This window comes from Nerophis lumbriciformis, linkage group LG28 (genome assembly GCF_033978685.3).
Source record: "Nerophis lumbriciformis linkage group LG28, RoL_Nlum_v2.1, whole genome shotgun sequence".
NCBI classification, from domain to species: domain Eukaryota; kingdom Metazoa; phylum Chordata; class Actinopteri; order Syngnathiformes; family Syngnathidae; genus Nerophis; species Nerophis lumbriciformis.
Window position 1 is genome coordinate 9,740,567 of NC_084575.2, and position 22,500 is coordinate 9,763,066.

The following is a 22,500-nucleotide window of genomic DNA, read 5'->3' on the forward strand; positions in this document are numbered from 1 at the left end:
AGGGAGCCAGTGAAGGGACGCTAAAATAGGGGTGATGTGCTCACGTCTGCGGGTCTGTGTTAGCAGACGAGCAGCAGAGTTCTGCACGAGCTGCAGGCGGGCGAGGGAGGCCTGGCTAATGCCAACATACAGGGCATTGCAATAATCAAGACGAGTCGAGATAAAAGCGTGGATTAATTTCTCAAGATCATGTCTTGATAGAAGCGGTTTCACTTTCGCTATTTGGCGTAATTGATAAAAGCTTTTTTGAACGACGCTGCTGATTTGTTTTTCGAATTTAAAATCTGAGTCAAACTTTACCCCCAGGTTTGTGACAGAGTCGCTGAGATACGGGGTCAGAGTGCCGAGGTCAACGTTGGGGGAGGGAGAGCGACTTGGACCGAACAACATAACTTCTGTTTTATCTTCATTTAGGCTCAGGAAGTTAGCTGAAAGCCAGACTTTGATGTCGTGCAGGCAGTCAATAAGACGTTGAACCGTGTTATTTTGTGCCATGGGAAAATAAATCTGGATATCATCGGCATAAAAATGAAATGCAATACTGTACTTCCTAAAAATAGAACCAAGGGGGAGAAGGTAAAGCGCAAATAAAATTGGGGCAAGGATTGAGCCCTGGGGGACCCCATGTGGTAAAGGAGCTGTGGACGACATAAAACTGTCTACTTTTACACAAAAACTCCTGTCGGTTAGGTACGACCGGAACCAGTTGAGGGCGGCGCCCTTAATGCCCACCAGCATATATTACTCTAGTTTATAATACATACAGTAGTTTATTGTACATACCTTATTTTATTGTGCCTACAATAGTTGTGTCAAAGCTTTGACAGTAGCTGAGCACACGTTAATGAGGTGAATATTATTGTATGAAGATGAAGTTCAGTGCTTTATTTAGCACAGACTATTATTAGTTACTTCTCAAGAATTTAGACAGTAGAATATTTTTTTGGTATGTGAAAGACTTAACGGACAAAAGAGGCGGGAAGATGAGAGGTGTAAAAAGGATGTAATTGGCATGGAGCAAAAAGGATGTGACTGGCCTGGAGAAAAACATTTGTGATTGTCATTAGGCAAACAAATATGTGATTGTAATTGGGCATTAAGGATGTGATTGGCATAGATCACAAAGGATGTGATTGGCATGGATCAAAATGATGTGATTGGCATGGAGCAAAAAGGATGTGACTGATTGGATCAAAAATTATGTGGATGGCATGGAGGGAAAAAGGATGTGACTGACTTGGATCAAAAATAATGTGACTGGCCTGGAGAAAAACATTAGTGATTGTTATTGGGCAGAAAAATATGTAATTGTAATTGGGCATTAAGGATGTGATTGGCATGGAGCACAAAGGATGTGATTGGCATGGAGCAAAATAATGTGATTGGCATGGAGCAAAAAAGATGGGATTGGAATGGAGCAAAAAGGATGTGACTGGCCTGGAGAAAAACATTTGTGATTGTCATTAGGCAAACAAATATGTGATTGTAATTGGGCATTAAGGATGTGATTGGCATAGATCACAAAGGATGTGATTGGCATGGATCAAAATGATGTGATTGGCATGGAGCAAAAAGGATGTGACTGATTGGATCAAAAATTATGTGGATGGCATGGAGGAAAAAAGGATGTGACTGACTTGGATCAAAAATAATGTGACTGGCATGGAGTAAAATGGATGTGACTGGCCTGGAGAAAAACATTAGTGATTGTTATTGGGCAGAAAAATATGTAATTGTAATTGGGCATTAAGGATGTGATTGGCATGGAGCACAAAGGATGTGATTGGCATGGAGCAAAATAATGTGATTGGCATGGAGCAAAAAAGATGGGATTGGAATGGAGCAAAAAGGATGTGATTGGCATGGAGCAAAAAATATGTGATTGGCATGTAGCAACAAGGATGTGACTGACTAGGATTACAAATTATGTGACTGGCATGGAGCAAAAAGGATGTGACTGACTTGGATCACAAATAATGTGACTGGCATGGAGTATCATGGATGTGACTGGCATGGAGTAACATGGATGTGACTGACTTGGATCAAAAATGATGTGACTGGCATAGAGCAAAAAGGATGTGACTGGCCTGGAGAAAAACGGTTGTGATTGTCATTGGGCAGAAAAGTATGTGATTGTAATTGGGCATTAAGGGTGTGATTGGCATGGAGCATAAAGGATGTGATTGGCATGGATCAAAATAATGTGATTGGCATGGAGCAAAAAAGATGTGATTGGCATGGAGCAAAAAAGATGGGATTAGCATGGAGCAGAGCAAAAATTATGTGATTGGCATGGAGCAACAAGGATGTGACTGACTAGGATTACAAATTATGTGACTGGCATGGAGCAAAAAGGATGTGACTGACTTGGATCAAAAATAATGTGACTGGCATGGAGTAACATGGATGTGACTGGCATGGAGCAAAAAGGATGTGACCGGCTTTGGAGCAAGAAGGATGTGACTGGCCTGGAGAAAAACGGTTGTGATTGTCATTGGGCAGAAAAATATGTGATTGTAATTGGGCATTAAGGGTGTGATTGGCATGGAGCATAAAGGATGTGATTGGCATGGATCAAAATAATGTGATTGGCATGGAGCAAAAAAGATGTGATTGGCATGGAGCAACAAGGATGTGACTGACTAGGATTACAAATTATGTGACTGGCATGGAGCAAAAAGGATGTGACTGACTTGGATCAAAAATAATGTGACTGGCATGGAGTAACATGGATGTGACTGGCATGGAGCAAAAAGGATGTGACCGGCTTTGGAGCAAGAAGGATGTGTGACTGGCCTGGAGAAAAACGGTTGTAATTGTCATTGGGCAGAAAAGTATGTGATTGTAATTGGGCATTAAGGGTGTGATTGGCATGGAGCATAAAGGATGTGATTGGCATGGATCAAAATAATGTGATTGGCATGGAGCAAAAAAGATGTGATTGGCATGGAGCAAAAAAGATGGGATTAGCATGGAGCAGAGCAAAAATTATGTGATTGGCATGGAGCAACAAGGATGTGACTGACTAGGATTACAAATTATGTGACTGGCATGGAGCAAAAAGGATGTGACTGACTTGGATCAAAAATAATGTGACTGGCATGGAGTAACATGGATGTGACTGGCATGGAGCAAAAAGGATGTGACCGGCTTTGGAGCAAGAAGGATGTGACTGGCCTGGAGAAAAACGGTTGTGATTGTCATTGGGCAGAAAAATATGTGATTGTAATTGGGCATTAAGGATGTGATTGGCATGGAGCACAAAGGATGTTATTGGCATTCATAAAAAAGGATGTAACTAACTTGGATAAAAAATTATGTGACTGGCATGGAGCAAAAAGGATGTAACTGATTTGGATAAAACATGGCATGGAGTAAAATGGATGTGACTGGCCTGGAGAAAAACATTTGTGATTGTCATTGGGCAGAAAAATATGTGATTGTAATTGGGCATTAAGGTAGCGATTGGCATGGGTAAAAATGATGTGATTGGCATGGAGCAAAAAAAGATGTGATTGGCTTGGAGCAAAAAGGATGTGACTGACCTGAAACAAAAAATATGTGACTGGCATGGAGAAAAACGGTGTGACTGACTTGGATCAAAAATTATGTGATTGGCATGGAGCAAAAAGGATGTGACTGACTAGCATTACAAATTATGTGACTGGCATGGAGCAAAAAGGATGTGACTGACTTGGATCAAAAATAATGTGACTGGCATGGAGTAACATGGATGTGACTGGCATGGAGCAAAAAGGATGTGACTGACTTGGATCAAAAATAATGTGACTGGCATGGAGTAACATGGATGTGACTGACTTGGATCAAAAATGATGTGACTGGCATAGAGCAAAAAGGATGTGACTGACTTGGAGCAAGAAGGATGTGACTGGCCTGGAGAAAAACGGTTGTGATTGTCATTGGGCAGAAAAATATGTGATTGTAATTGGGCATTAAGGATGTGATTGGCATGGAGCACAAAGGATGTGATTGGCATTCATAAAAAAGGATGTAACTGACTTGGATAAAAAAAAATATGTGACTGGTATGGAGCAAAAAGGATGTAACTGATTTGGATAAAACATGGCATAGAGTAAAATGGATGTGACTGGCCTGGAGAAAAACATTTGTGATTGTCAGTGGGCAGAAAAATATGTGATTGTAATTGGGCATTAAGGTAGCGATTGGCATCGATAAAAATGATGTGATTGGCATGGAGCCATAAAGGATGTGACTGGCTTGGAGCAAAAAGGATGTGACTGACCTGAAACAAAAAATATGTGACTGGCATGGAGAAAAACGGTGTGACTGACTTGGATCAAAAATTATGTGATTGGCATGGAGCAAAAAGGATGTGACTGACTAGCATTACAAATTATGTGACTGGCATGGAGCAAAAAGGATGTGACTGACTTGGATCAAAAATAATGTGACTGGCATGGAGTAACATGGATGTGACTGGCATGGAGCAAAAAGGATGTGACTGACTTGGATCAAAAATAATGTGATTGGCATGGAGTAACATGGATGTGACTGGCATGGAGAAATAAAGATGTGACTGACTTGGATCAAAAATAATGTGACTGGCATAGAGCAAAAAGGATGTGACTGACTTGGAGCAAGAAGGATGTGACTGGCCTGGAGAAAAACGGTTGTGATTGTCATTGGGCAGAAAAATATGTGATTGTAATTGGGCATTAAGGATGTGATTGGCATGGAGCACAAAGGATGTGATTGGCATTCAGAAAAAAGGATGTAACTGACTTGGATAAAAAATTATGTGACTGGCATGGAGCAAAAAGGATGTAACTGATTTGGATAAAACATGGCATGGAGTAAAATGGATGTGACTGGCCTGGAGAAAAACATTTGTGATTGTCAGTGGGCAGAAAAATATGTGATTGTAATTGGGCATTAAGGTAGCGATTGGCATGGATAAAAATGATGTGATTGGCATGGAGCAAAAAAAGATGTGATTGGCTTGGAGCAAAAAGGATGTGACTGACCTGAAACAAAAAGTATGTGACTGGCATGGAGAAAAACAGTGTGACTGACTTGGATTAAAAATTATGTGATTGGCATGGAGCAAAAAGGATGTGACTGACTAGGATTACAAATTATGTGACTGGCATAGAGCAAAAAGGATGTGACTGACTAGGATTACAAATTATGTGACTGGCATAGAGCAAAAAGGATGTGACTGACTTGGATAAAAAATAATGTGACTGGCATGGAGTAACATGGATGTGACTGGCATGGAGCAAAAAGGATGTGACTGACTTGGATCAAAAATAAAGTGACTGGCATGGAGTAACATGGATGTGACTGGCATGGAGAAAAAAAGATGTGACTGACTTGGATCAAAAATAATGTGACTGGCATGGAGTAACATGAATGTGACTGGCATGGAGTAACATGGATGTGACTGACTTGGATCAAAGATGATGTGACTGGCATAGAGCAAAAAGGATGTGACTGACATGGAGCAAGAAGGATGTGTGACTGGCCTGGAGAAAAACGGTTGTGATTGGGCAGAAAAATATGTGATTGTAATTCGGCAGAAAAATATGTGATTGTAATTGGGCATTAAGGATGTGACTGGCATGGAGCAAAAAGGATGTAACTGATTTGGATAAAACATGGCATGGAGTAAAATGGATGTGACTGGCCTGGAGAAAAACATTTGTGATTGTCATTGGGCAGAAAAATATGTGATTGTAATTGGGCATTAAGGTAGCGATTGGCATGGGTAAAAATGATGTGATTGGCATGGAGCAAAAAAAGATGTGATTGGCTTGGAGCAAAAAGGATGTGACTGACCTGAAACAAAAAGTATGTGACTGGCATGGAGAAAAACGGTGTGACTGACTTGGATTAAAAATTATGTGATTGGCATGGAGCAAAAAGGATGTGACTGACTAGCATTACAAATTATGTGACTGGCATGGAGCAAAAAGGATGTGACTGACTTGGATCAAAAATAATGTGACTGGCATGGAGTAACATGGATGTGACTGGCGTGGAGCAAAAAGGATGTGACTGACTTGGATCAAAAATGATGTGACTGGCATAGAGCAAAAAGGATGTGACTGACTTGGAGCAAGAAGGATGTGACTGGCCTGGAGAAAAACGGTTGTGATTGTCATTGGGCAGAAAAATATGTGATTGTAATTGGGCATTAAGGATGTGATTGGCATGGAGCACAAAGGATGTGATTGGCATTCAGAAAAAAGGATGTAACTGACTTGGATAAAAAAAATATGTGACTGGCATGGAGCAAAAAGGATGTAACTGATTTGGATAAAACATGGCATAGAGTAAAATGGATGTGACTGGCCTGGAGAAAAACATTTGTGATTGTCAGTGGGCAGAAAAATATGTGATTGTAATTGGGCATTAAGGTAGCGATTGGCATGGGTAAAAATGATGTGATTGGCATGGAGCAAAAAAAGATTTGATTGGCTTGGAGCAAAAAGGATGTGACTGACCTGAAACAAAAAGTATGTGACTGGCATGGAGAAAAACGGTGTGACTGACTTGGATCAAAAATGATGTGATTGGCATGGAGCAAAAAGGATGTGACTGACTAGCATTACAAATTATGTGACTGGCATGGAGCAAAAAGGATGTGACTGACTTGGATCAAAAATAATGTGACTGGCATGGAGTAACATGGATGTGACTGGCATGGAGCAAAAAGGATGTGACTGACTTGGATCAAAAATAATGTGACTGGCATGGAGTAACATGGATGTGACTGGCATGGAGAAAAAAAGATGTGACTGACTTGGATCAAAAATAATGTGACTGGCATGGAGTAACATGAATGTGACTGACTTGGATCAAAGATGATGTGACTGGCATAGAGCAAAAAGGATGTGACTGACATGGAGCAAGAAGGATGTGTGACTGGCCTGGAGAAAAACGGTTGTGATTGGGCAGAAAAATATGTGATTGTAATTGGGCATTAAGGATGTGATTGGCATGGAGCACAAAGGATGTGATTGGCATTCAGAAAAAAGGATGTAACTGACTTGGATTAAAAAAATATGTGACTGGTATGGAGCAAAAAGGATGTAACTGATTTGGATAAAACATGGCATAGAGTAAAATGGATGTGACTGGCCTGGAGAAAAACATTTGTGATTGTCATTGGGCAGAACAATATGTGATTGTAATTGGGCATTAAGGTAGCGATTGGCATGGATAAAAATGATGTGATTGGCATGGAGCAAAAAAAGATTTGATTGGCTTGGAGCAAAAAGGTGTGACTGACCTGAAACAAAAAGTATGTGACTGGCATGGAGAAAAACGGTGTGACTGACTTGGATCAAAAATTATGTGATTGGCATGGAGCAAAAAGGATGTGACTGACTAGCATTACAAATTATGTGACTGGCATGGAGCAAAAAGGATGTGACTGACTTGGATCAAAAATAATGTGACTGGCATGGAGTAACATGGATGTGACTGGCATGGAGCAAAAAGGATGTGACTGACTTGGATCAAAAATAATGTGACTGGCATGGAGTAACATGGATGTGACTGACTTGGATCAAAAATGATGTGACTGGCATAGAGCAAAAAGGATGTGACTGACTTGGAGCAAGAAGGATGTGACTGGCCTGGAGAAAAACGGTTGTGATTGGGCAGAAAAATATGTGATTGTAATTGGGCATTAAGGATGTGATTGGCATGGAGCACAAAGGATGTGATTGGCATTCAGAAAAAAGGATGTAACTGACTTGGATAAAAAAAATATGTGACTGGCATGGAGCAAAAAGGATGTAACTGATTTGGATAAAACATGGCATGGACTAAAATGGATGTGACTGGCCTGGAGAAAAACATTTGTGATTGTCAGTGGGCAGAAAAATATGTGATTGTAATTGGGCATTAAGGTAGCGATTGGCATCGATAAAAATGATGTGATTGGCATGGAGCAAAAAAAGATGTGACTGGCTTGGAGCAAAAAGGATGTGACTGACCTGAAACAAAAAATATGTGACTGGCATGGAGAAAAACAGTGTGACTGACTTGGATTAAAAATTATGTGATTGGCATGGAGCAAAAAGGATGTGACTGACTAGGATTACAAATTATGTGACTGGCATAGAGCAAAAAGGATGTGACTGACTTGGATAAAAAATAATGTGACTGGCATGGAGTAACATGGATGTGACTGGCATGGAGCAAAAAGGATGTGACTGACTTGGATCAAAAATAAAGTGACTGGCATGGAGTAACATGGATGTGACTGACTTGGATCAAAAATGATGTGACTGGCATAGAGCAAAAAGGATGTGACTGACTTGGAGCAAGAAGGATGTGACTGGCCTGGAGAAAAACGGTTGTGATTGTTATTGGGCAGAAAAATATGTGATTGTAATTGGGCATTAAGGATGTGATTGGCATGGAGCACAAAGGATGTGATTGGCATTCAGAAAAAAGGATGTAACTGACTTGGATAAACAAAATATGTGACTGGTATGGAGCAAAAAGGATGTAACTGATTTGGATAAAACATGGCATGGAGTAAAATGGATGTGACTGGCCTGGAGAAAAACATTTGTGATTGTCATTGGGCAGAAAAATATGTGATTGTAATTGGGCATTAAGGTAGCGATTGGCACGGGTAAAAATGATGTGATTGGCATGGAGCAAAAAAAGATGTGATTGGCTTGGAGCAAAAAGGATGTGACTGACCTGAAACAAAAAGTATGTGACTGGCATGGAGAAAAACAGTGTGACTGACTTGGATTAAAAATTATGTGATTGGCATGGAGCAAAAAGGATGTGACTGACTAGGATTACAAATTATGTGACTGGCATAGAGCAAAAAGGATGTGACTGACTAGGATTACAAATTATGTGACTGGCATAGAGCAAAAAGGATGTGACTGACTTGGATAAAAAATAATGTGACTGGCATGGAGTAACATGGATGTGACTGACTTGGATCAAAAATAAAGTGACTGGCATGGAGTAACATGGATGTGACTGACTTGGATCAAAAATGATGTGACTGGCATAGAGCAAAAAGGATGTGACTGACTTGGAGAAAAACGGTTGTGATTGTCATTGGGCAGAAAAATATGTGATTGTAATTGGGCATTAAGGATGTGATTGGCATGGAGCACAAAGGATGTGATTGGCATTCAGAAAAAAGGATGTAACTGACTTGGATAAAAAATTATGTGACTGGCATGGAGCAAAAAGGATGTAACTGATTTGGATAAAACATGGCATGGAGTAAAATGGATGTGACTGGCCTGGAGAAAAACATTTGTGATTGTCATTGGGCAGAACAATATGTGATTGTAATTGGGCATTAAGGTAGCGATTGGCATCGATAAAAATGATGTGATTGGCATGGAGCAAAAAAAGATTTGATTGGCTTGGAGCAAAAAGGATGTGACTGACCTGAAACAAAAAATATGTGACTGGCATGGAGAAAAACGGTGTGACTGACTTGGATCAAAAATTATGTGATTGGCATGGAGCAAAAAGGATGTGACTGGCATGGAGTAAAAATGATTTGATTGGGATGGAGCAAAAAGATGTGATCGGCTTGGAGTAATAATGATGTGAAATGATTGTCTTATGTGTGCACTAAACCAACCTGGGTGTGGGACACATAGACGGGTCTGGAGAAGATGATCCACTCCACCACCTTGCTGCAGGGTGGCATGGTGAGAGAGCCGGTGTATCGGTAATAACTATCCACAGACGACGGCAGCAGATCCCTCAGGATGAACGACCTGAGGTTGGTCTCCTTTTCTGTGTGCGACACAAGAAGAGCACACAGTTGTTGAGCAGCTTATCTCACACGCGGCTTATCTCGCAATGATGTTCGTGTCTGCCGTTAAATTTATAATAAATATCATATTTGCAGTTTTCATCTCAGTAGCCCTCATTTGAAAGCAGCTCCTCGCTCAGATGGCTGAGGAAGATGAGCAGTCAGCTAAAATTGTCAAACTGAGGCAAAGACGTTGGCCTGTTCTGCTCCATGAACATCTGTGGATGCGAGGATTAGGACTGATCCTCCTGATTTGGAGATGAGTTCTATCTGATCACGACCAGGCGAGTAAACCAAACAACAAACAGGAATGGCTTTGTGACACATGGGAGATCCTTCATCTGCTGCAAATATGTGTGGCTCACGACACCCCCCTTGTTAGGAAAGTCAAAGAACAAGCGAGTTCTTTTCAAATCCTAGCAGCTCAGGACACCATCGTGGTTTGGTAGCGCCATCTCTCATGGCGCTGACGGATGGATGACTGCGGGGACAACAACATGGAGGAAAAGCGCTTGCAGGAGAGTAACCAGCAGGAAATTATCCAGAAACATGAGGAGAAACATCAAACTACAACATGTGTTGTACACCTACGGCCATGCAAGAAGAACACGAACACAACACGCTGACACAACAATTGTTTTCTACTCTTTTTACTCTAAATGAAAGAAACATTTATATTCTTTTTACAGCTGAAACAAACATACACTAAAATATACTAAAGAAAAAGAAGCACATTAATGATTGTCAAAGATCTTCTGTATGACACCAACACTCTGCTGTGTTTAAGATTGTATTTTAGTAATAATTGTCAGCTCGGACGCTAGCCGAGGGACTGGTGCTAGCTCGGACGCTAGCCGAGGGACTGGTGCTAGCTCGGACGCTAGCCGAGGGACTGGTGCTAGCTCGGAGGCTAGCCGAGGGACTGGTGCTAGCTCGGAGGCTAGCCGGGGGTCTGGTGCTAGCTCGGAGGCTAGCCGGGGGTCTGGTGCTAGCTCGGAGGCTAGCCGGGGCACTGGTGGCTGCGGCTGGGAAAAACAGAAGAGAGGTGGAATTTGTCTGGCAGTGGGTAGCCTGTCTGGGTGCAGCTGCGCCACCACACCAGCACAGCCACCAGTGCTAAAATGGAAGAGACTAGTACTATCCCCCCCCCTCCGAACGCGGATGCCAGACGCTTCCAGCTGACTGAGGGACAGTCACTAAGGGTGGGAGGTGGGTGGCCAGGCGGCGGGTAAATTCTTCCATCCCTACAGCACTGCTAAACAGTCCAAGATTTTGCTGAGGTGGGCTAGAAAAATTGTCCAGGGTGGATTGAAAAGAAAAAGACATCCTGAAAGGGGCAAAAAGGAAAAAAACCACAAAAAAAACCCAGAAATGTCTTTTTTTTTTCCTGGGGCGGGGTTGAAGTCACTGGGGGCGGGGCTAAGGAACTGTGCCGTCAGGTCCCTAATCAATTGGCCGGAGTATACTGTAATGGTTGGACTAAGGGGAGGTGACGGCGACAGACACCAGAGGGCCGTATGTACAAGGATTTATTATATATATTAACCATATATGTATATATATATATATATAATAATCAAACAATACAAATATAAACTAAGGAAATGGAGTGTGAACTAGATCCAAAAGTGTATGTGATGTGTGGCTATGTGTGTGATTAGCTGTAGTGTCAGTTACCAAGTGTTGTGTTGGGCGAGAGGAGGAACAAGGCAGGAAGACAATTCCATTGGGCAGGCAGATGATCCAGGGCAGGAGAGAAGAGGCAAGATCCGTTTCCAAGCGGGAGGTCGAGAATCCAAAAGGGCAGTCCGGGAGGTAGGGGAAACAACAGGGGATCACGGAAGAACACGGGAAGCGTGACTATACTCTATACTAAGAAGACTATACTCCGGCGAGCAACCGCTGACACAACAATTGTTTTCTACTCTTTTTACTCTAAATGAAAGAAACATTTATATTCTTTTTACAGCTGAAACAAACATACACTAAAATATACTAAAGAAAAAGAAGCACATTAACGATTGTCAAAGATCTTCTGTATGACACCAACACTCTGCTGTGTTTAAGATTGTATTTTAGTAATAATTGTCAAGGATCCTACATACTTATTATACTATATGTAACAGTGACGTGCGGTGAGGTTGATGGCTGGTGAGGCACTGACTTCATCACAGTCAGATTTACAAACATATGAACCCTAAAGAGTATCTTATTCACCATTTGATAGGCAGCAGTTAACGGGTTATGTTTAAAAGCTAGTCAGCATTCTTCCCTGCTGGGCACTCAGCATCAAGGGTTGGAATTGGGGGTTAAATCACCAAAAATGATTCCCGGGCGCGGCGCCGCTGCTGCCCACTGCTCCCCTCACCTCCCAGGGGGTGATCAAGGGGATGGGTCAAATGCAGAGGACAAATTTCACCACACCTAGTGTGTGTGTGACAATCATTGGTACTTTAACTTAACACATACAAACTGTAGCACACAAAAAAGCACATTTAATTAAAAAACGTTATAATGGTCTAACCTTTACTTATAAATGAAGTCCATGCACAGCTCCTTTTGAACAAAAGCATCAATAACTTGTTTATAGAAGTCTTCCTTATCTTTCTTCAGTTATAAAAGTCTCTCTGTCTCGATGGAGATCTTCCTTTAAGTATTACCCCCTGTTTCGATTGAAAGTCCAGTTTAGAAAACTGTTTTATTTTAGATATGTAATCCTCCATGTTAAAAGTCCAGGCGAGAGGAAAAAATAAACAATCGCTGCTAACTGTTGCTGCTTGTTGTCACTTCTTCTGCAGCCGAGTAGTCGCAAGAATGATCTCTGGGATCACTACCGCCCTCTACCACCAGGAGGCGGGATTACTGCGAGCCTCACACAGTGCGTCTTCGCAGCAGTTTTATGATTGCTCAGCACAAGAAATACGTTACACACATACAGTTGTTGACAAAATACACTGTACATTATATACCTCAGCTAACTAAACTACGGAAATGTATAATATAATTCATATAGCAATACGGTGTCACTGCACAGCAGGCCAGCAGTTAGCCGAGTCATTGCGCAATCCATGTTGAGGCTCAACTCAGTGACGTGCCTCAACTGGCTGGTGACTGTGGCAAATGTGAAAATTCAGCGATTTTGAATAAAAATAATCTAAAACTGGTGAAGTTAAAAGGAAAATAACTTTATAGTATAATCACTGGATACATATTACAATTTAATTTTTTTTTCTTTTTTCTTTCCATGATGGCACGTGAGGCCCCGCCTCACCTGCCTCCCCTGACTGCACGTCACTGATATGTAAAATATCCTTTGTTTGACAGGAGAACTGCTGTTTCTACAGACATAAGGCCTGATTTACTAAGATCCACATACCAAACGCTAAAGAGCACGTGCAAACTATAAAGTTGCGTGTACTATTGTGGCCGTGTTGCTTATGATCATCTAAAACTGTGTGCAATTGATACTTGGTGCTGACCGCCTTATTTCAATGAGGTTTTTGCGTGTGCTACTGTCATTATGTGCCCTCCACATTCATGTTAATATGCCCTTCTACCTGTGAGCAATGTTGTTGTACTAGCAACACACATTTATAATCTGTAACACCTTTTCTGCAGTATAGAATCACAATATATAGACAAAATAAACTATTTTTAGCACCATCACCACATCAGCGCATTCATGCGTCTAAAATGATAAAAATGCAAAAAAATACATATTGAAAGACATTTTTCTTTAAAGGAAAGATTATAATAATACATTTGCAAAATGAAAATACTTGCCCTTTTTAAAACTTGCAAGCATACACCAAAATGCATCAACTGAATTTCAATCAGCCCCTTAAGTCATCCAGCAGCTATAACATTATATAATGATTTTGCTAAATAGATGATCGAATATTTATTTATTTAGGAGTCCAAAAATGTTGACACACACACACGTACGATTGTCTGTCTACCGTCTGTCTTTGCAGCACGATCACCGCCTTTCTCACTGGCGTGTGTGTGATAACTGTGAGTTTGCACATATTTTGTGGGCGTTCTAAATATAGAGGCAAAATAGTGCTTACAGAAGAGTGATTAGTCTTGTTAAATCACACTATGTGTGCTAAATAATTACGTATATTTGCATCTTCTACTCCCAGTATTGTCAGTGTACTGATGATCAGCATATATGCTGCATATTTTCAAGACGACAGACACACTAAATGGATTGCGTTCTTTATTCTGCTCTCTTAAAGTACCAGTAAAGTGGAAAAACAAGTTGACTTTATATACCGTATTTTCCGCACCATTAGCCGCACCTAAAAACCACAAATTTACTCAAAAGCTGACAGTGCGGCTTTTAACCCGGTGCGCTTTATATATGGATAAATATTAAGATTCATTTTCATAAAGTTTCGTTCTCGCAACTTCGGTAAACAGCCGCCATCTTTTTTCCCGGTAGAGCAGGAAGCGCTTCTTCTTCTACGCAAGCAACCGCCAAGGTAAGCACCCGCCCCCATAGAACAGGAAGCGCTTCTTCTTGTACTGTAAGCAACCACCCGCCCCCGGAAGAAGACGAAGCGCGCGGTGCATGCTGGGATATGTGACGTTTCATTTCCATTTGTGTGTTTATGTAAAGACCCCAAAATGGCTCCTATTAAGTGTGTTGTCTGTCTAATTATAAATAATGCAGACGAGGCGTGTTAACTGAGTTCTCAACGTTTACTCACAGCGTGCTCATAACCACATTCTAACTCCCAGCATACAACAACGCTTCTCAGGGCTACCGCGCATGCTCGTAGCTATCGTTGCATGCTGGGTAGTGTAGTTGTTATATTTGCTAGCTCATAACATCACAGTAAGAGACACGCTTACGCTCTTAATTCAATACTCGACGTCATTCCGGGTGGATTGACAAAAGACCTCCAGCCGCTAGATATTGGTGTCAACAGGGCATTCGAAGCTAGACTGCTAACTGCGTGGGAACAGTGGATGACGAAGAAGCGCGCGGTGCATGCTGGGATATGTGACGTTTCATTTCCATTTGTGTGTTTATGTAAAGACCCCAAAATGGCTCCTATTAAGTGTGTTGTCTGTCTAATTATAAATAATGCAGACGAGGCGTGTTAACTGAGTTCTCAACGTTTACTCACAGCGTGCTCATAACCACATTCTAACTCCCAGCATACAACAACGCTTCTCAGGGCTACCGCGCATGCTCGTAACTATCGTTGCATGCTGGGTAGTGTAGTTGTTATATTTGCTAGCTCATAACATCACATTAAGAGACACGCTTACGCGCTTAATTCAATACTCGCCGTCATTCCGGGTGGATTGACAAAAGACCTCCAGCCGCTAGATATTGGTGTCAACAGGGCATTCGAAGCTAGACTGCTAACTGCGTGGGAACAATGGATGACAGAAGGCGAACACACCTTCACTAAGACAGGGAGGCAGCGCCAGACGACGCCAACATCTGCCAGTGGATCGTAAATGCCTGGGCAGATATTTCGGTCACAACTGTGGTCCGAGCTTTCCGGAAGGCAGGATTCACAGAACTGCTGAACAGTGACACTGACTCCGATGACTTCGACGAGACGGAACCGGCCATTTTGGATCTCACATTTGCCCAACTTTTCACTTCGGACACCGAAGACGAAGGATTTACGAATGAAGAATAACTTCAGAAAGTGAGCGCTATGTTTATTTTGTGTGTTGTGACATTAACGTTCGAGCAACATTATGTTGCTATTGCTCTGCACTATTTTGAATTTTACTATGTTTGTGATTGCACATTTGCGTACATTTTGGGAGTGAACAGAGTTGTTAGAACGCTGGTTTTTAATATATTATTAAAGTTTGACTGACCTATCTGACTGTTTTTTTGACATTCCCTTTAGCGCAGCGTAGGCGCGGCTTATAGTCCGGGGCGGCTTATTGGTGGACAAAGTTATGAAATATGCCATTCATTGAAGGTGCGGCTAATAATCCGGTGCGCCTTATAGTGCGGAAAATACGGTACTTGTGTTTCATTGTATCTATTAAACCATATCCAATTGTATTTACAATCTGCATAGTATGTGAAAATACCGGCCATTTTGAATATTTCACTCACAATGTGTTCGCCAATTTCCGTAGATTCTACGTCACTGTAGTAACACTTCTGCACTCCAAGCATATTATCAGATCAGTCATTCTGGAAGCATGCAAACATTGGAAATATATGTGCTGTTTATCATTTACAAGCCTTATGTAAGACAAGAAAACATATCCTTCACTTTTTACGGCTGGCATTCAAAACCGTACATAAATAGCTAACGATTAAGTCAACTGATCTAGGGTCCTCTATTGTGCCTATTATACCCTCTAACAACATCCAAAAAGTGCCAACAATACTCCATTTATGGGTTATGGGTTATACTTGTATAGCGCTTTTCTACCTTCAAGGTATTCAAAGCGCTTTGACACTATTTCCACATTCACACACACATTCACACACTGATGGCGGGAGCTGCCATGCAAAGGCCCTAACCACGACCCATCAGGAGCAAGGGTGAAGTGTCTTGCTCACATCAACTCCAAAACTGGACAGATCAGCTTTCAGGAAAAGAGCGCGGATGAGGGTATGTCTCCAGAATATATTAATTGATGAAAATTGGGCTGTCTGCACTCTCAAAGTGCATGTTGTTGCCAAATGTATTTCATATGCTGTAAACCTAGTTCATAGTTGTTAGTTTCCTTTAATGCCAAACAAACACATACCAATCGTTGGTTAGAAGGCGATCGCCGAATTCGTCCTCGCTTTCTCCCGTGTCGCTGGCTGTCGTGTCGTTTTCGTCGGTTTCGCTTGCATACGGTTCAAAGCGATATGGCTCAATAGCTTCAGTTTCTTCTTCAATTTCGTTTTCGCTACCTGCCTCCACACTACAACCATCCGTTTCAATACATTCGTAATCTGTTGAATCGCTTAAGCCGCTTAAATCCGAGTCTGAATCCGAGCTAATGTCGCTATAGCTTGCTGTTCTTTCCGCCATGTTTGTTTGTGTTGGCTTCACTGTGTGACGTCACAGGAAAATGGACGGGTGTTTATAACGATGGTTAAAATCAGGCACTTTGAAGCTTTTTTTAGGGATATTGCGTGATGGGTAAAATTTTGAAAAAAGCTTCGAAAAATATAATAAGCCACTGGAAACTGTCATGATCCGTGGTCGGATCATGTTTTGTTTAGTTATGTTTGGTTAGTTTTGGACTCCTTTAGTTATTGCTTGTGCACCTGTGAGTTTGTTTCGTCACCATGGTTACTTATTATTTTCACCTGCCGCTTGTGTTCTCGACGCGCACCTGTTTTTCATCACTGACACTATTTAAGCCTGCCTTTCTGTTCACTCGTCCTGTGCTCCTTGTTTGCGGTAAGCTACATCACGTTGGTTTGTTTTTCATGTTCCAGAGTCCTGTGCTAAGTTTAAACTTTAGCTTCCCGTGTGTTCGGCACGCTTTTCTTTTGCTTGTTTTTCTGTTTGCCTATGATTTATATCATTAAATCATTTCTTACCCTCACGTTGTTGTCCGGAGTGTCCGTGTTGCACGGAAGGAACGATCCCGCATCAATATGCGACCCCCACGTGACAGAAACTGATTTTTAATGGTTTTAACCATTCTGAAATTGTGATAATGTTCCCCTTTAAAAATTGACCAAATGTGAGTGATATTCTTATAATAAGCGCCAACGCAGACGGCTGTTTTAGCAGCGCAATGATTTCAGTGAGCTAATGCTAGCATACACTGCTATTGTTGACACACTAAGCCGACGGCTGCTTCTGCTTCGTCTCAAACTTGCTAAAAGTTAATTTTAGACTATAATTCATGCATCTCTCAACTGGTAGTAGACAAAAGTGGTCAAGGGCCGAGAGGCTGGTCGACTTTGACATCCCCCATGATGGCAAAAAAAGACGCAGTTGTGGCAACCTTTCTTTTAACCCTTTGTAAAGATTTTGATTGAATCTTCATCCAAACGGAAGTATGTGAGCGTTCTGTTGGTCGGCATCCCAGCGTACGTGCAAATTGTACAGTAAGTGTTTATTAGAGGTGGGAATCTTTGGACACCCCACGGTTTGATTACGATTACGATTTAGGAGCTATTAAAAAATCGATTATTGATGCATCTTTAATTTATGTATATTGATGCAATTTTACATTTCTTTTCGTTTCACTAAATCCACGTTTATCACTGGTAACTTAAAAAAACCTGTGAATTTGTAATAAGAAACAGTTAAATTAATTCCAACTTTTATTAAATTCATGGAAATGTGTGCAAAACCGGAACATAAGTGCCCTAAAATAAAGGAGCTGGTCGGATAGAACTCAGGCTGTTCAGATAGAAGGTTCCTCCTCGGACATACTGCAAGTGAAAAAGGGTGTCCCTCAAGGTTCTGTGTTGGGCCCCTTATTATTCACTATTTACATAAATAATCTTGGACAGAATATTCCGAACTCAACTTTCCATTTCTATGCTGATGATACTGTCATATACTGCACAGCACCCGCTCCTGCTGAGGCCTTTAAATATCTACAACATGCATTTGACAGAGTACAAGAACAACTTTGCTATCTTCAACTGGTTTTAAATGCAGAGAAAACAAAGTGTATGTTCTTTACCACATCAAAAACTGTAAGATCATCACTGTGTGAGAACATTTTAACAAGAAATGGGCAACAAATTATGTTAGTATCTGCTTTTAAATATTTAGGATTTTTAATTGATGACCACTTGAGTTTTAAGAAACACATTCAGTATGTTGTAAAAAAACTGAAACTTTTACTGGGATTTTATTATAGAAACAAGTCTTGCTTTTCTTTTACTGTGAAACAGAAATTGGAGGAAACAACCTTTTTACCTGTTATTGACTATGGAGATGTGTTGTACATGAATGCTACTGCTGGTTGTCTCCACAAGCTGGATAGTGTGTACCACGGGGCACTGAGATTCATCACCAACTGCGCTCCCCTTACTCACCATTGCGTATTATACTCAATGGTTAACTGGACATCTTTATGTGCTCGACGCCTCAATCATTGGTATGTTTTCATCTACAAAACCATTCTGGGTATCACTCCATCTTATCTGTCTTGTCTTTTAACAAAGAAACAAGGAAGTCACAATCTTCGTTCAATGAATGTTCTGCAATTTGTCGTCCCCAAAGTAAGAACTGAACTGGGCAAGAAAGCATTTAGGTTTTCAGCACCGAAGGCTTGGAATAACCTACAATCGAATATTAAACTTCAAACCCTTGTTACATTGAATGAGTTTAAAGCTTCTGTGAAAGGATTGCAGTCTACCTTGTCTGTATGCACATGTGTCATGTGAGCAAGTTTTAATGTTGTAAATGTGATGTTTTATGTGTTGTTTACTGTTTTTAATGTAACCTTGCTGCTGCCCTCTTGGCCAGGTCTCCCTTGGAAAAGAGATCCTTGATCTCAATGGGATTTTTACCTGGTTAAATAAAGGCTAAATAAAAAAATAAAATAAATAAAAAATCTCTCAGTGACGTGTCTTACTGCAGTCAGACACATTTTAGGACTGTCCTTTACTTTAGTTGCAATAAATAAATCGATTATTGATGTTTACTAATCAATTTTATAATAGTCCATGCATTTAAAAATCAACAATTTCCTCCACTTCTAGTGTTTATGGTCATGTTTTCACAGTTGAACATGACATTAGTTGAAGTTTGAGAGTTATTTAGATGACACTGATTGATTGCAATGTCAGATAGCCACAACCATTTTTTTTTTAAAGCTGAACTAAACTCTGCTGAGAGCTCATTGGCTTATTGGTGAGCGTATGATTTTATGGAGTAACGACTGAGCAGTTATAGTTATCACGTACGGGTGTTATGGGTGATGTTCAGTTCTAGCGACACAACGAAGATGAAACAAGTCGTACGTGTTAATGTTATATAATCTACTCCAGTGAAATATGATCTTTTGCTCATGCTCGCTATCGTTCATGCATACGCTCAAAGATGACAGAGCAGCAATAATTGAAGACTACCTAATTGTGCAACAGCAGACATTAATATTATAGTGGGAGTAGGAGCATTTATGAAAGCATGTACAGCACATGACTAATTGAAGCTCATATGTAATTAATGAGTCAATCAAATGTTTGCATTACTCCATCAGTTAAAGACATAATGCAAATATTTTGCACAGTTACTTTCTCTTATACCTTAAAATTATAATTTGCATTGTGAATTATTACATCATTATAACAAACATCACAATCTACCTGTCTTCTCTGACTTATACATGTTGTTTCAATGTTGGATAATCGTACTAAACGCATGCTAAAGCATTATATCGCAAGATTCAAGCCTTTAGGTGTGAGCTTGCACACAGTGTTCCATGCCTTTTGTAATATTACAAAAGATTGGATACAGTGTGACATCACAGTGAGAATGTTAAGACTGTGGCTTGCAGTCTGTGTTATTCCTTCTACTCTTATGTCGGTGCACTTTTTATGTCTATATAAAATAACTATTTATTTGTCTTTACCACATCCTAATTGGTTTGAAAAAGAAAATAATTATTTTCATGTAATCTTGGCATGCACATATCACTGACATCATGACATGTAACATGCAGAAACATAAATGCTCATAAAAGTAGCTTTTTTAATGCAGTATTAATCTGAGTGTGCAGGTGTACCTATTGTTGTGACCGGTGAATCTACAGGTAAAAGCCAGTAAATTAGAATATTTTGAAAAACTTGATTTATTTCAGTAATTGCATTCAAAAGGTGTAACTTGTACATTATATTTATTCATTGCACACAGACTGATGCATTCAAATGTTTATTTCATTTAATTTTGATGATTTGAAGTGGCAACAAATGAAAATCCAAAATTCCGTGTGTCACAAAATTAGAATATTACTTAAGGCTAATACAAAAAAGGGATTTTTAGAAATGTTGGCCAACTGAAAAGTATGAAAATGAAAAATATGAGCATGTACAATACTCAATACTTGGTTGGAGCTCCTTTTGCCTCAATTACTGCGTTAATGCGGCGTGGCATGGAGTCGATGAGTTTCTGGCACTGCTCAGGTGTTATGAGAGCCCAGGTTGCTCTGATAGTGGCCTTCAACTCTTCTGCGTTTTTGGGTCTGGCATTCTGCATCTTCCTTTTCACAATACCCCACAGATTTTCTATGGGGCTAAGGTTAGGGGAGTTGGCGGGCCAATTTAGAACAGAAATACCATGGTCCGTAAACCAGGCACGGGTAGATTTTGCGCTGTGTGCAGGCGCCAAGTCCTGTTGGAACTTGAAATCTCCATCTCCATAGAGCAGGTCAGCAGCAGGAAGCATGAAGTGCTCTAAAACTTGCTGGTAGACGGCTGCGTTGACCCTGGATCTCAGGAAACAGAGTGGACCGACACCAGCTGGACTGCTGCTGAGTGGTCCAAAGTCATGTTTTCTGACGAAAGCAAATTTTGCATTTCCTGTGGAAATCGAGGTCCCAGAGTCTGGAGGAAGACAGGAGAGGCACAGGATCCACGTTGCCTGAAGTCTAGTGTAAAGTTTCCACCATCAGTGATGGTTTGGGGTGCCATGTCATCTGCTGGTGTCGCCGCAATAACGCAGTAATTGAGGCAAAAGGAGCTCCAACCAAGTATTGAGTATTGTACATGCTCATATTTTTCATTTTCATACTTTTCAGTTGGCCAACATTTCTAAAAATCCCTTTTTTGTATTAGCCTTAAGTAATATTCTAATTTTGTGACACACGGAATTTTGGATTTTCATTTGTTGCCACTTCAAATCATCAAAATTAAATGAAATAAACATTTGAATGCATCAGTCTGTGTGCAATGAATAAATATAATGTACAAGTTACACCTTTTGAATGCAATTACTGAAATAAATCAAGTTTTTCAAAATATTCAAATTTACTGGCTTTTACCTGTATATATTTTATGCAACGTTTATTTTCTGCAATCTAAAGTAACGCCTCCACACACGAACATCTTGCAGACATATTCAGAAAGTACCCTAATTTCCGATCTATAAGCCGCTACTTTTCCCCCTACATTTTGAATGCAAGGATGTGGCTGATTTATTGATTTTTATGGATTCACAAGCTTCCCATGTCGCCAATAAATGCATCCTGATCACATCAAACTAACCACATTGTTGACATGAAATCAAAGCACTCAAACGCTCATTCAGTCTTTTAGTGTGTTATGGACTCACCCTCATTTTGGAGAAGAAATCACAAAATGCACAGGATTCAACTCAAAGCCAAAAACCATCCACCCGGCCATCAAAAAAGGATATGGCCGCCACACGGAAGAGTAATTCAAAAGTCTGTGTCATCGCGTGCCAAAGAATGAGGCACAAGCCCATAGGTGACCCAACTCAAGACGAAGGTGAAAATGCAACTCCGAGTTACATTAATTTCAACACCGAAGAAAACTACAGCGTGCAGCAAGAAGAGGGCGACGAGGAGGATGAAAAAGAGGAGGAAGAGGAGCAAAAGGAGGTGAAGGAAGAGGGGGAAGAGGAGGAGAAAGAGGAAGAGAAAGAAGAGGAGGAAGACATTTGACAACCAAACAATTACACAAGGCGAATCAGTAAAGAATCTGGGTATTATCTTCGACCCAACTCTCTCGTTTGAATCACACATTAAGAGTGTTACTAAAACGGCCTTCTTTCATC

At 40.7% G+C, this 22,500-nt stretch overlaps 1 protein-coding gene across 2 annotated transcripts in view; it reads right to left on the minus strand.

The window, feature by feature from the left end:
• LOC133570836 (receptor-type tyrosine-protein phosphatase gamma-like) overlaps window positions 1–22,500 on the minus strand; it is a 519,637-nt gene that overhangs the window by 118,682 nt on the left and 378,455 nt on the right. For both annotated transcript variants that reach the window (XM_061923573.1, XM_061923574.1), the window contains exon 7: window positions 9,623–9,780. In XM_061923573.1, the coding sequence (XP_061779557.1) occupies window positions 9,623–9,780 (158 nt within the window). The remainder of the gene's footprint in view (window positions 1–9,622; window positions 9,781–22,500) is intronic.